Raw genomic sequence first — 13,978 nt, 5'->3', positions numbered from 1 at the left:
AAATTCTATCGTATAAATTAGGGCGAAAGGAATATTACAAGCTGAGCCAGTTCAGCATGAAGAAGGCTGTACATTACTTGATTCGCGAGTTTGCGTTATAAAAAGCTTTTTTGGTAGTGTATCGTTGGCCCTATAGAGGATTAATGGCGGGAGTCCTCCAAAAATAAGTTTAAATACCCAAAATTTACTGTTTTTGTAAAACGCGGGCATTGCACGAAAAAGGTCCCCGGGTACAAAAAATAAAAACCCAAAACAAAGCACTCACATAAACATTTCATTTTTATCCCTAAAGTGCCCCCACACACACTACACACACTGATTACTCTGTGTCACACCTTTTCTCCTTTTCCTCCTCATCTACTCTCCCATGGAGAACCAGAAGCACAGCGAACGCTCGTCGGGCTCTGGTAGAAGGAGCTTGAAGAGAAAGCTAAACGAAGATCGCGAAGACGATCGTACGGTTTCTTCTTCTTTATCTTCGGAAGAAGCTCATCAAGATCTGGCGCGTGAAGTCCGTACACAGGTTGAGGTTCTAGAATCTTCCTTTTTTTCATCCGAGTCAGATCGAGCCTCTGCAAAACGTGCTATACACGTTCTCTCTGAATTAGCCAAAAACGGTAACTCAAAACTCTCGGTTTTGTTTTTCATTTCCAGTTGATCAGAAATTTTCTATGTTCGTGAGGAGAGTTCGATAGCTTTTTTTAATCAGTTTGAGAGATATTAAGTTTTGATAATTGAGTATTTGTGTTTTTGTAGAGGAAATTGTGAACGTAATTGTAGATTGTGGTGCTGTTCCGGCTTTGGTGCAGCATCTAGAGGCGCCGCCATATGTGAGTGAAGGTGAAGGTAGTCACATGCCATACGAACATGAGGCTGAGAAAGGAAGTGCTTTTACGCTTGGGCTTCTTGCTATAAAAGTAAGCTTTCAGCTCGTTTTTCAGATTTTTCTCAGAGTGTTATCATTTATACTGTATTATAGCCATCTTTCAGTGATGCGGTGAAGTAAAATCAGTCTGTTTTTGCAGATGATTTTATAAACTATCTCAAAGTTCTGGTGATAGTCATATTGTAGAAAAGAGCTTGCTTTTGCTACTAGAGCTATGTATTATATGGAACAAGTTACAATAAATGAGATTTTCATTTTGCTGTATTATTGGAGCACTTAGTTTGATTTATTTGTGCATTCGTTTGCGGCAAGTCAAGACTACTCAAAGTTCATTGACAAGGGCATTTACCAAATATGTCGCAAGGGCAATTTTTGAACAATCTATCATTATAACTTTACTTGTATCTTAGAAGCTGAAATTATCTATTAAGAAGAAAGGGCAACTCAATGCCGGAGATCTTAAAGATTTTTTTTGTGTGAAAATCAAGTAAAAGGTTAATTACCTCAGTGTATTGCAAAGTAGATAATTTCCAAGTAGGAACATGTGCAGATCTAAATTAATCTTAATCAGTGTACGAAGAGTGTTTTGAGTTAACTGCCTGCTATATCGATATTTATGTTGTACTTGAGCAAGAAGCCTACCAAATTTGTTCGGTCAATCAACATTTATAGCCTATAAATGATTTTCCATCATCGCAACTTCATCTAACTCATACACTTGGAGTATTTGTTTTTTTCTTCTTCTTATGTACCTTCTTAATTTTTTGTATATCATGCTCATACTGAAAAGAAATTTGCTTTTCTACTTCGTTCTGGATAGTCCGTACGTTATGTACTTCTGAAACTCAGAGGAGTAGATATTTACTCTCTCTCTTCTTTTATATATTTTATATTTATGTCTGACAGCCAGAGCACCAACAACTCATTGTTGATGCTGGAGCTTTGCCTCATCTTGTTAATTTGCTGAAGAGGCACAGAGATGCTCAGAACTCTCGAGCAGTCAATGGTGTTATTCGTCGGGCAGCTGATGCAGTCACGAATCTTGCTCATGAAAACAGCAGCATCAAAACTCGTGTTAGGTTAGTTTGCTCCTTATCTGAAAACTTTGTTATTTAGCATGTGCAGAAAGAAGACCTCTATTTCTTACTTCATCTGTATTTTGTGACTATAGGATTGAAGGTGGCATCCCTCCACTTGTTGAGTTGCTTGAGTTTGTTGATTCAAAGGTGCAGAGAGCAGCTGCAGGAGCCTTACGAACTTTGGCATTTAAGAATGATGAGAACAAAAATCAGGTTAATTGCTTACAAATTTATCTTGAATATTTCTATGGTTATCTGTTTGATTTATGTTAATTTGTGTGAATTGATTGTAGATTGTGGAATGCAATGCACTCCCTACTCTTATACTAATGCTTCGGTCTGAAGATACTGCTATCCACTATGAAGCGGTGAGACGTCATTTAATGTTATGATAAACTAGCACATATGATATTTAATATAACCCAGGGTCTTGGCTTTGATTCATCTGGTAGTCATCCACAAAGCTAATTAAATTGTGGGTGGCAGGTTGGAGTCATCGGAAATCTGGTGCACTCATCACCAAATATCAAGAAAGAAGTTCTTCTTGCTGGAGCTTTACAACCTGTGATTGGGTTACTTAGGTATAATGAACTCTCATAACTTTTGAGTGACCTGATCATGTTAACATTTCTGATACCTGCGTTATTATTTGCAGAGTCCTCTAGAAGGACCTACCTGTGCAACTATATGCTCTTTTCTTTTTTTCCTCTGTGTTTTGCTCACTATAAATCTTTTATGCCAGTTCCTGCTGTTCAGAGAGCCAAAGGGAAGCTGCTTTACTGCTAGGACAATTTGCAGCAACTGATACAGACTGTAAGGTTGATTAATAAGCTCTATTACTTTCTTCATAGGAGAAACTTTTTATTTAAGTAGCATTACTGAACAACTTAATCTTATTTACACAATGTAAAATCTATTTAAACCTCTTGCAGATTCATATTGTTCAAAGAGGAGCAGTTCCACCGCTAATTGAGATGTTGCAATCTCCAGATGCTCAACTAAGGGAAATGTCAGCCTTTGCTCTAGGGAGGTTGGCGCAGGTAATTCCTCATCCTGATAAATCTTGAGGAGCACAATTTTTCTTGTACTTGTCATGAAAATCTGTTTCTATTCATTCTTTTGGTAGTAGCACTTGGACTATTGGCTGTCTAATGTAAGCTTGCCATCCAAGAATTATCTTGTCGACTTTCAAATGTTCTTAGGGATGATTTATCACAAACTTGCATTTGATGATTACTGATTTTGGTTTTTCAAGTGTGAAGCATGCTAATGATCTCTTTATATGACCTTTGTACTGGTCCCATTGGACTATTGATTGTTCTGCTGCTGCAAAAGATTTCTATTAAAAATGGTTGATTATGATAATCGTTTGTAGATGAGCAACTGTTAATTCACATAGTTTTTTTTTAACATTCACTAACTTCGGCAGGTCTTGAAATATTATGTGGAGTAATCTCTAAGAGGATAAGAAATTAATGCTTTTGGGGCAGAAAACTTATGCAAGGATAATAGAAATGATTTCTCAATATGGAAGTTTAATCAACCCTAACCTTTTGGAAGCTATAGTACTGACTCTGAGCAATATCATAAAGTGGATTTTGAGGATATCATCTTCATCACTTAATTTTCTGAAACAGCTCGATCTCTTGTGATTTACAGTTTCTACTAACAGGCTTCTTCAGATCTGTATTATTTCCTCATCACTAGCTCTGTTTCAGATGTAGATAAATGATATATGGCTCTATATCTCACAATTTTCTGATGCATGTTCGACGATCACATGATAACAGTTTTGAAAAGTAACATTAATTAAACTTTAATAACCCAAGCAAAATGGTTTATCAAGATACTATGATGTTCCTAATTATGGTAAAGAACACTATTTTAACTTTTGCACTTCCTTGGGAGCTCCTATTTCACTTCAAATATGAGGAATGACAGTGCCAGACCATTTTCTTCTCTTCTTCTCTTCTTCTTTCTCATAGCACTTAATTTGATTTGAGGATTTAGTACTACGTTGTTGACCGGGAGTTAGTGGTTGCATGATGTTCAGGACACACACAATCAGGCTGGTATTGCTCACTGTGGTGGGATTATCCCATTGTTGAAGCTCCTTGACTCAAAAAATGGATCATTGCAACACAATGCTGCATTTGCTCTATACGGGCTTGCTGATAATGAGGTGCTGCATGTCACCAGATCATATATACTCTTATTATAATCAGTTTCATGCATTTACATGCTTCTTTAGACTTACTGTGACTTTCTGCTTTAGGATAATGTTGCTGATCTTATAAAAGTTGGAGGTGTTCAAAAGCTTCAGGATGGAGAATTTATTGTCCAAGTATGATCTCTTGACTTCGCCTTTTTTGTGATTCTTCAATTTTATGCTTTTCTCTCAAGGATAAGTACCTTTGTTACCTTAAATGAGTTGCATTATTATTGTTGTACATATTGCCCCGAGCTCCTAAATTGAGTTCACTGACTATGCAGCCAACTAGAGATTGTGTAGCAAAGACATTGAAGAGATTAGAAGAGAAGATCCATGGACGAGTAAGTTTCTACATCTTAAGTTATTTGTTTCTGTGAGTTTACTTTGGTGATGAAGGACATGATGCATACCGGAGAACATAAAACCATGAGTGTATTTTGTTGGTACCAATAGCAAACTTTGTCTTCTGATGACATGAATGCAACTTACATCCCTTCTCCACATTTTAATTTTACATGTCTCAAGGTGCTTTTGTTAAATCTTATAGGGTTAGTCATCCTTATATGTAATCTCTTTCTCCTTCTTTTGTAGATATTGGGCCATCTGATATATTTGATGCGCATTGGGGAGAAGGTTATTCAGAGACGAGTTGCTTTGGCCCTGTCCCATCTTTGTTCACCGGATGACCAAAAAATAATTTTCATTAATAACGATGGTATATGTTTGATTTAGACTTGAGATTGGGTTTTATGGGGTTCTGGTTAGGCAATGACAATATCTTCTTCTATGTCGATTATGCAATTCTAGGATTAGAGTTGCTTTTGGAGCTCCTTGAATCAACAAACTTGAAGCACCAAAAAGATGGCTCTGTAGCTTTGTGCAAATTGGCTAACAAAGCTAGCTCACTTTCGCAAGTCGATGCTGCTCCTCCATCCCCGATACCTCAGGTTTGTTTTTCTTAATTTTCGGTCTGATTGCACTATCAAGGTTCTTCAACTTTTGCTTCGAGCAGGATTTAGATTATTGCCTTTTACTTTTTGGTTTCTGTTTCATTTCTCCACTGCTATATCTGTAGTGCTTAGTCAGTCTATCATTCCTTGACCTTATTAGGACCTTTCATAGATAATCAAAATTTCACATACATCTTCATTGCCTTCTTGATTTTAGAATAATTGGCATAATTTTAGGATAAGGCCTAAAATTTACATCTACGATAGTGTTACTTCAAGAGGCAACTGTGGATTCAGATTTAGACATTAATTGTGGATTGTGAAACTTTTAAGTTTATTTATAGATATTTATGTGTTGAAATAGTTTCTGCATTATTACCCTTGACCCATAAGAGATGGTAATAGTGTTGCACCCAAGTGTGTGGCCTAGTGGTCAATGAAGTGTGTGAGAATCATGATGTCTCAGGTTCATATCCCAGCTGAGGCAAAAAACGCTAGGTGATTTCTTCCCATCTATTCAAGCCTTGGTGGATAGAGTGGTGGTAGGTGACAGGTATCTCGTGGAATTAGTCAAGATGTGCACAAGCTGACCCGAACACCACGGTTATCCAAAAAAAAAAGAGATGGTAATAGTGTTGTCGTGGATGTGAACAGATCTCTAGGGATCAAAGATGCAACCTTTGTAGAAGCATAAACTCTCCTGCATGGTCATAGTCTTATTCAACCTATTCAAAACTTTGCATATAAGAAAGGTATTTGCTTTGGCCCTTTAGGAAGAACCTCTGTTTGCAGATCTGATCTTAGTGAGAGAGTTGGGATTAGGCTTTCACTAAAAGAAGAATTTATACTAAAGGGAGGAAACAACTCTTTGAAACTTATAATATAACTATGCAAAGTTAATATATTTGGTCATCTTTTCTTGTGGTTTCTGATATTATCGATTGTTGTTTCCAAATTTACATGCTCATCCCTATGGTTGTAGTTGTTGACTGCAAATACTTTATGTGACTCTTTTGGTGATCTTCCTTGCTGTCTGTATTCAGTGTAGATTGGACAACATCTCTCTCAATGTGATGCTCCTATCTTCTTCTTGATCGCCCCCCCCCCCCCCCCCCAAGGTTACTAGGAGGTAGTTGTGTGTCTAATGTCTAATTTTTTTTTTTTCCAAAGCAGTGCGCTATGAAGACACAAGACTTAGATTTTTCCCTCAATAGTTAGTCGAGACTGGAAACTATTGTACATCTTGAAGACCTGAAAAGTAGTTCCCCAACCCCCAAATGAGGAGGAGCATCTGCTCCAATTCTTTTAGTTTCTGCCACCAGGTTAAGGTGTTAAGTAGGCCATAAAGTGGGCTTAGGGTGACTCTTCAATTTTGAGGATGTAGATAATGCCGAGTTACTTTTGATGACATTTGGGAGAATTGGATGTGCTTTGCATTTTGATGAAATCTTGCTGCTTTTAGCACCCAATATTGGCTATTTGGTGCTGATTGTTTTGACCATTTTATGTTCTCCTAAACTGTTTCATATTTGGTTGATTGTATTCATTCTTTCTGTCCTTTCTGATCTCAAATTATTAGTGAAGCTTATTCCATCCTGATGCAGTACCTCTTTCCCTCATTTTTCTCTTTTAATTTCTTTTAAATCCAGGTTTATCTGGGAGAGCAGTATGTAAATAATTCTACGTTGTCTGATGTGACATTTTTAGTTGAGGGTAAGAGCAGTTTTACTATTCTAATGTATTTTTCTTCCCTTTTTCTTTTTTTAAATGTTGTATCTTACTTTTTTTTGTGCTTCCACCAGGCAAACGGTTTTATGCCCATAGGATTTGTTTACTAGCTTCTTCTGATGCATTTCGAGCTATGTTTGATGGTGGCTACCGGGTGAGTTGTATTCCTAGCCAAAAGATGTCTACATTCTATGTTTTAAATTTATTCATTTCCTAACTGTGTAAAAGCTATCATCCATTGTAAAAATCAATCTTGACAACTTTAAAGATGGTATCGTGCATAATTGGAGAAGGGTAAAGGGGTAGGCCATTATCTATCGAGTTTCAAACCGTGAGCCTCATGTCTTTTACAACAACAGCCCAGTGAGTTCCTAGGAATGGGGTCTAGGGAGAGTAAGATGTACGCAACCTTACCCGTACCCTAGAAGGGCTCATAAATTTTTATTTTTATTTGACGGCTAGCAACTTTATTAAGTATGCAAGAGCAGACCTGCTTTATCTTCAATGTTTGTGTAAAATGTTTGTTTCTATTATCTTTTTCTTTTGTACAACAACAACAAACCCGGTGTAATCCCACAAATGGGGTCTGGGGAGGGTAGTGTGTACGCAACCTTACCCCCACCTTGTGCAGGTAGAGAGATTGTGTATGCATGGCCATTGCAAAAGAAGTGACAACTAATAGCCAAAAATATTTGCTTACACTCTGTCAGCGTATCTGGGGTTTGCTTGATACTTTGTTTCTAACAGTCTGTAGATAATGTATTGCAGGAGAGAGATGCCAAAGACATAGAGATCCCAAATATCCGATGGGATGTTTTTGAGTTGATGATGAGGTAGAGTGCACTTTAATTACCATCACATCCTTGGTTCAGATTTTGGAAGTCAATCTTGCATTATTAAAGACAAATCTCTCTTGCTTGCAGGTACATATACACAGGATCTGTAGATGTTAATTTGGATGTTGCACAGGATCTTCTAAGAGCTGCAGATCAGTATCTATTAGAGGGCCTCAAACGTCTTTGCGAGTATGCCATTGCACAGGTGAGTGCTGAGATATTTTTTTTTTTTTTTTTTTGGGGGGGGGGGGGGGGGGGTTCTGTAACAATTTTACTAATGATTTTTGTCTTGTCTAGGATATATCTGTGGAAAGTGTCTCTCTCATGTTCGAGTTGTCGGAGGCCTTTAATGCTTTGACATTACGTAATGCTTGCATTCTATTCATTTTGGAAAAGTTTGACCAATTAAGTGTCATGCCGTGGTATGTCCTGGACTTCACTATCCTTAATTACATTATTTTTGAGTTCGGTGGGTGACGAACCAAACTGCATATCCTTCTAACCTTAATCTCTGGCCAGCCATTAACACACAGGTTTCACCTATTCTGTCAACCTGAACTCCTGAGTATCTGTAAAAAACACGGATTATGAAAAGGAAAAAAAAAGTACTTCAACTTGGTAATTTGTAGAATATGGACTGTTTATTGTTTTATGGTAATTATAATTAAAAGCTTGATCAAGTAAGTATAGCTAAACGCAAGGTGATAAAATGCTTTTTTGTCATTTAAATATTTGAAACGTAAGTGGTGATTATCAAGTTTTTTTTGTAGTAAATGATAAATACAAACTTATTTCATTATGAGGAAGTGTACGTCTATTTGGTGTGTGAAATCGCAAAGCATGTCATTCAATTTGAAGTGAAGATTCCCATAATGATTAGTATGAATATATAGTTCTCTTGTTATGTGTATTAAGGCATTATAATTTCATATGTAGGTATTCACATTTGATTCAACGTGTATTACCGGAGACTCGTAGTTACTTTGTAAGGGCGCTTACCAGGCCAATTCAAGCTGATATGCGGGTGTAGGTGCTTCAGATTCAGTTTTGTTCTTTTATTAAATTGTAACCACGGGAGAGAGTATGTACAGGAATGGGTTACTGTTGTAATAGTGTCTCAAAATGAGAGCTAATGTAATTCCTCATTGAATGCGCCAATTCCAGATCATCGGATGGTTAACTAGCTTATAAAGTTCACTTTCAATGCTTGCTATGTTGTTCCTAATGGTCTTTGATGAGGTGATAGAATTTCAGCATTCAATCGAAATTTTTAAGGTAGAATTTCTGTGGAGCTCTTCGGATATTACTCAAAATTTTATTACAACACTATCCAATTTGCTAATTTTATTATTATTCTTTAAAAAAATTCTAGAAATTTTTTACTTACCAACAAAAAACTGAAAATTTTCCAATAGAAAATGATTCATATCGTACCAAATACACTAGAAATCGAGCTAATTATGAAGAGTTGGAGATCACCACCTCCTAAATTGGTTAGTGACATTCATTGTCATAAAAAAACGAGCTTATACTAGCACCTTTTTGGTCAAAACATAATATCAAATTAAGTATACAGAAAATAATTTATAATGATGTCCAAGTGTTAGTTGGAACAAATAAAATTAAGTTAAAAGGTAAAAATAGTTCTAAGAAATTTGATTTTTGCTTATTAGGGAGAAATATTTTTTCCATTTTAATGTAAATTTTTTTATCTTAGTTGAAACATTAGAAAATGATTCCCTAAATTTATTTCTTGAAAAAAGGCTTAATGAAAAAAAATATACCAGTAAGACAAAAGTTTGAGTGAATTTCCTTCCACCTTCTAGTGTCTTGGTTTGACTAAAATATTCACAATTGAACATATGAAATTCGATATCAAGTTAAAATTAGTGCATGTTGCACATGGCAGTAGCGGGAAGAAAAGTTAAATATTTATTTTATTAGTCTTACCAAAGCAATTATCTTGTAGATATATTATAAGGTATAAGTCTTGAAGTATTTAAGGGAAAAAGAAAGGTAACTAGTTTTGAACTTGTCTTATCATAGAAAGTTTCTTTCTTTTACCTTCTAGTAATAGTTATTTCACAAAGAAAAAAACTATGATATTTAATAACTCGGAGCCGATGTATTCTTTGGTGGATAACAATATCCTACAGGAATTCAATGAGTAGTAACAGATCTTTGGAAAGTTTCTCCTTCCAAGTTATAATATAAAGTGAATGCGTATCTCTCTTTGGGTGTGTGTGTGTGTGTTGGGGGGGGGGGGGGGGGGGGAGATCTAACCTCCTAAAATATTCACGTTTCATCAAATAGGAAAAGTGTTTACTCCAAAACTCCACACCATCTTGCAATGTAGAAAATGGATTTTGGCAATTGCTTGCATAACATTTGTTGGCCTGCAGCCGGCTTAGTGAATAGTCATTAACATTATTTCTATCAAGAATCAATTTGTTTGGTTATTTAAAAAATGCCAAGCAAAACTATTTATGCAACTTCCAATTTAGTGGTAGGAAAGAGATGAAACTTTCCACTCAACTCGATTCACAAACGGAAGGAGATATATCTTTGGTTAATCCTACCTTTCTTTCTTTTCAAGAAAAGGGAGTCTATTTAGAATGCATTACGATTTGTGAATGATGGATCCTCTTTAGGAAAGATCTGGATTTACAGCGAGGAACATTGATCGGACAACAGATATGAAGCTTGCCATATAGAAAGAATTGGTAAGAGTTTCTTTGAGAGTGCAGAACAGCCATTCTTATAAAGATACTTTCAAGGGTTCCAACAGTTGTGTCCTTCCTTTTGGATACCCACTGATCTGCTGCTTGAAAAATATTTAAAACTCACATATACTTTTGAGCGCCACCAGGGCAATATTCATTCACTTAGTAGTTTCTTGTTGTAACTGGAGATCATATGTTCAAACTTCACTACCTGTTCTAATATAGGAGGGTATATGGGAAAAATATTTTCCTATTATATTTAGTATGGTATGCTCTCTCATGTCATTCCCCTAGGTATGTTGAGTCCCACATCATTTGTGAGATGTGGGATGGGCATTTGGACTCCTTCTTATATGGTCTTGCGCAATCATTACCTATGAGCTAGCTTTTGTGATTGAGTTAGGCCCAAAATTCATTTTGTTATCAAACTAGGGGGAGACCACCTGGAATCAGGTCATGGCCTTCACCAACTTTTATCTTTGTTCATTAATTCTTCAAAAATTTGCCTTTTATCTTTTAAAAATAGAGATTGTATAAATCTCAAGACAAGAGGGGTTGCTCTGATGGTAAGCAACCTCCACTTCCAACCAATAGCTTGTGAGTTTGAGTCACCCCAAGAGTAAGGTGAGAAATTCTTGGAGGGAAGGATGCCGAGTTTCTATTAGAAACAACCTCTCTACCTCATGGTAGGGGTAAAGTCTGTGTATACACTACCCTCCCCAGCCCCCACTAGTGGGATTATACTGGGTTGTTGTTGGTTGTATAAATCTCACATTATTCTAGGAGTTACATTAGTGTCAAGCAAGCCATGTTCTAAGCCATGTTCTACATAACTGCTGAATATTAAGCGGTGATTATTAGTGAGTTGGAATTTGTGTATGAGCTTGGAAGCAAGCTCTTAGTCTTGATAGTAACATAGCTGACAGTATAGTTGTCAGCCTGCTGATAAAGAGGTGTTTTGTTACATCAATTAGTAATGTCATGATGCATCGTTAAACTAACATTTAGGGATTATTTAAGAAAGAGTTTACATCGATACCGTAAAAAAGATGTACACAATCAAATCACCCCCCCAAAAAAAAACTACTTATAAGTTAAAGATTGCTACAATAGGTGCATTAATGTAAACAAAACTCTGCTGGGTACAGATGTCTAACTTGACTTGGTTGTACAAAATGATGTCTAAAAACACTAAGAAACTTATACTGTAAAGCATGTCTCTCAATCTATACGAACTCTTTAGGAATCAACATCCGTGGGAAATTTCACAGAACCTGAAAAAGAATGATACTGGTAACAAATACGGGGGGGGGGGGGGGGGGAGCCAGGGGTTCCTAGGTGGTACACTAATACATTAAAGAACACCTGCACAAGGGAAAAATGGGTAAAACAATAGAGTATAACAAACTACTACGACTATTTTCTACAACAATATAGTACAAACCCATCTTTTAGTTTCTTGCACGTCCGAAAGAATCTTTCAGCTTTGTGATAAATCTTCAACATTGCAAATTGTCATCTTGCAATTTGTGCACAGGTGGAATCGTCTTTGTTTGACCAGCTCTCGGTGATTCTACATGCCTGGATTGAATGCTCGATTGGGAGGCCTAGAGTGCCTTCTTTCTCCAGGAGCGAGCAATAGCTTCCAAATGTCTTGACATTTACATGAAGTCGGAAATCCAGTCCAAACAAAAATTTCATCTCCAACTTATTCAACTCTTTTGTGGTTACACCACCTACTCTTGCATAGTATGCATTGTTATAGAATCTGAAAATTATGCAGAGCATCATAAAGATTCAAGCAAATTCCTAGAAATGAAATGTTATTTCTCACTCTTGAGGGGGTCTGTTGGCTGTTGCTAAATAAAATATATCAAAAATCATTGAGCTTCAGGCAGTCAGCAGATAATGAACAGCATACATGCATGCATATAACAATTCCGGTGAGTCTACTATGTGTTAGTAATCCTAACGGAAAGCTTGCCGCATAGGGTGGGAACAGGGTTCAAGTTTCAGGTTGGACTCTTAACACTCAACTATCCAATTGATTAATAATCAGCATGACAATAAATCTCAAAGCATGTATATCTATCACTCACTCTGTTTCATTTTTATGTGAACAAGTTTGACTGGACACAGAAAAGAAAAGCTTTTGAAACATGTGGTCTACATTTGATAATAGTTGTGTGGCTATAAAATCATGTTATTAAGGGTAAAATAGGAAATTTAAAATTAAATTGTTGCCAAACTATAACAATGTGTCGTTTGTTTTGGAACAGATTAAAAGGAAATAATGTCGCAAAAAGTGGACCGGATGGAGTAAACAGTTGGGTAAGATAATTTGGTAATATAGATCATATCTGAGATAGACTTACGCATCATCAATGAATTTTGCTGCCACCATCACACTTGTGATTAGTAGTCGGTGAACATTGAGGGAAGTTAAATGAGCACTAGTGTGTTCAATGAATCGCTCCATGTAAATGTGCGCAACCACAAAGCATGAAGGGCTGCAACACGAATACTTAAAAATGCGATCCAAGTATTGTTCGATACCCAGCGAGGGGGCTCTTGATCCATGAAATATTGTAATCACATCTTTTCTTTGAGTACTTTCTAATAAGCTTTCGGTTTTTTGAACAGATCTCTCAAGAAGTGTTGAAAGAAGCGATAGAACTCTGGGTTTTCCTGATTTTTGCTTGCCAGATACCTTCAGCCCCAATGCTAAGTATTTTTCTGAGCATATGACCTCAGATTCAGGCGCCAGAGTTCCCATGTCCTGCAGATCATAGATTAAATTGCATCAATACACTTGAACATTGAAGAAGAAAGCATACTCTAGAATGAACACTACAGAAGAAAATATCAAGCGATTGAAAATTCGTAGGTGAAGATGGTTGTGTCGGCAACCAAGCAAGGAGTTAAATTGGGGACTGTATTCTGACTCTTAAACCTGAAGGAGTGGTCATGGTTAAGAAGCTCCTTTTACCTATCTCTCTCTCTCTCAACAAAAAAAAAAGAAAAAAGAAAAAGATAAAAACAAGACAGAAGTTATTTAAGAGTTTCATGTTAAGAACTTCAGGTTCTTCTTTCTCCACCAAAGAGGCTAAAGCATTTCAGACCTATATTTTTTAGGGGGGAAAAGGAATATCAATCATTAGAAGGTTTCGTTTTTTCTTCCTTTTTTAAATATAAAGGTGGTGTTCCGGCCAACTTGTGCACACCTCGATTATTCCATCGGGTACCTGCTATCTTCCACCAGCACAGGTATCGGGTACTCTATCCACCAAATCATTAGAAGGTTTTAGTCTCCGTCTCTTCATCTAGTATAAGAATGCTCACGGTTTCAATTAGAGTTTCCTTGATTAAAATCACAACAAAGACTAAACTTATTGTTTAGCAGTAAGCAGGATGGTGAACTTGAATTATAACAAAAACTCATTCCTCTTAGGTTTTGTGCAATGATGTGAACATTTTTTCAACAATAGCTGATTTCTTCATGCAACAATGTTTATTATCCTTAATGTGTAATCCTAAATATATAAGCAAATAGTGGAGGTCATC

The 13,978-nt window shown here is 36.5% G+C and overlaps 2 protein-coding genes and 1 long non-coding RNA gene across 3 annotated transcripts; 1 reads left to right on the top strand and 2 right to left on the bottom strand.

Annotated features, from left to right (window-relative positions):
* The first annotated feature begins 226 nt into the window (after positions 1–226).
* On the top strand, positions 227–8,899 carry LOC104118267 (ARM REPEAT PROTEIN INTERACTING WITH ABF2-like). The gene is made up of 19 exons (XM_009629486.4): positions 227–617; positions 757–917; positions 1,793–1,965; positions 2,058–2,178; positions 2,259–2,333; positions 2,452–2,546; positions 2,708–2,783; positions 2,898–3,005; positions 4,019–4,147; positions 4,241–4,309; positions 4,459–4,518; positions 4,769–4,892; positions 4,985–5,124; positions 6,777–6,840; positions 6,930–7,009; positions 7,624–7,688; positions 7,779–7,896; positions 7,989–8,113; positions 8,628–8,899. The coding sequence occupies exons 1-19, from the start codon at positions 368–370 to the stop codon at positions 8,719–8,721; spliced, it is 2,127 nt and encodes a 708-aa protein (XP_009627781.1). The 5' UTR covers positions 227–367; the 3' UTR covers positions 8,722–8,899.
* LOC138900951 (uncharacterized) lies at positions 7,406–7,711 on the bottom strand. The gene is made up of 2 exons (XR_011412338.1): positions 7,589–7,711; positions 7,406–7,558 (listed from the first exon to the last, which is right to left on the bottom strand). It is a non-coding gene; the product is annotated as an uncharacterized lncRNA (long non-coding RNA).
* Positions 8,900–11,929: 3,030 nt separating the features above from the next.
* On the bottom strand, positions 11,930–13,190 carry LOC104118275 (cyclin-P3-1). The gene is made up of 2 exons (XM_009629493.4): positions 12,790–13,190; positions 11,930–12,182 (listed from the first exon to the last, which is right to left on the bottom strand). Exons 1-2 carry the CDS (start codon positions 13,188–13,190, stop codon positions 11,930–11,932), a joined length of 654 nt encoding a protein of 217 aa, XP_009627788.1.
* Between the last annotated feature and the right edge of the window lie 788 nt (positions 13,191–13,978).

The sequence above is a fragment of the Nicotiana tomentosiformis genome, chromosome 1 (genome assembly GCF_000390325.3).
Source record: "Nicotiana tomentosiformis chromosome 1, ASM39032v3, whole genome shotgun sequence".
Lineage (NCBI taxonomy): Eukaryota > Viridiplantae > Streptophyta > Magnoliopsida > Solanales > Solanaceae > Nicotiana > Nicotiana tomentosiformis.
Note: the sequence above shows the minus strand (reverse complement) of the source record. Positions and strands in the feature narration are given on the sequence as shown.

Coding starts and splice junctions, on each gene's coding strand:
- LOC104118267 (XM_009629486.4), top strand. CDS start 368: ATGGAGAACCAGAAGCACAGCGAACGCTCGTCGGGCTCTGGTAGAAGG. Junction 918..1,792: donor TTGGGCTTCTTGCTATAAAA/GTAAGCTTTCAG, acceptor TATGTCTGACAG/CCAGAGCACCAACAACTCAT. Junction 2,179..2,258: donor ATGATGAGAACAAAAATCAG/GTTAATTGCTTA, acceptor AATTGATTGTAG/ATTGTGGAATGCAATGCACT.
- LOC104118275 (XM_009629493.4), bottom strand. CDS start 13,190: ATGGGAACTCTGGCGCCTGAATCTGAGGTCATATGCTCAGAAAAATAC. Junction 12,183..12,789: donor GCAAAATTCATTGATGATGC/GTAAGTCTATCT, acceptor CATAATTTTCAG/ATTCTATAACAATGCATACT.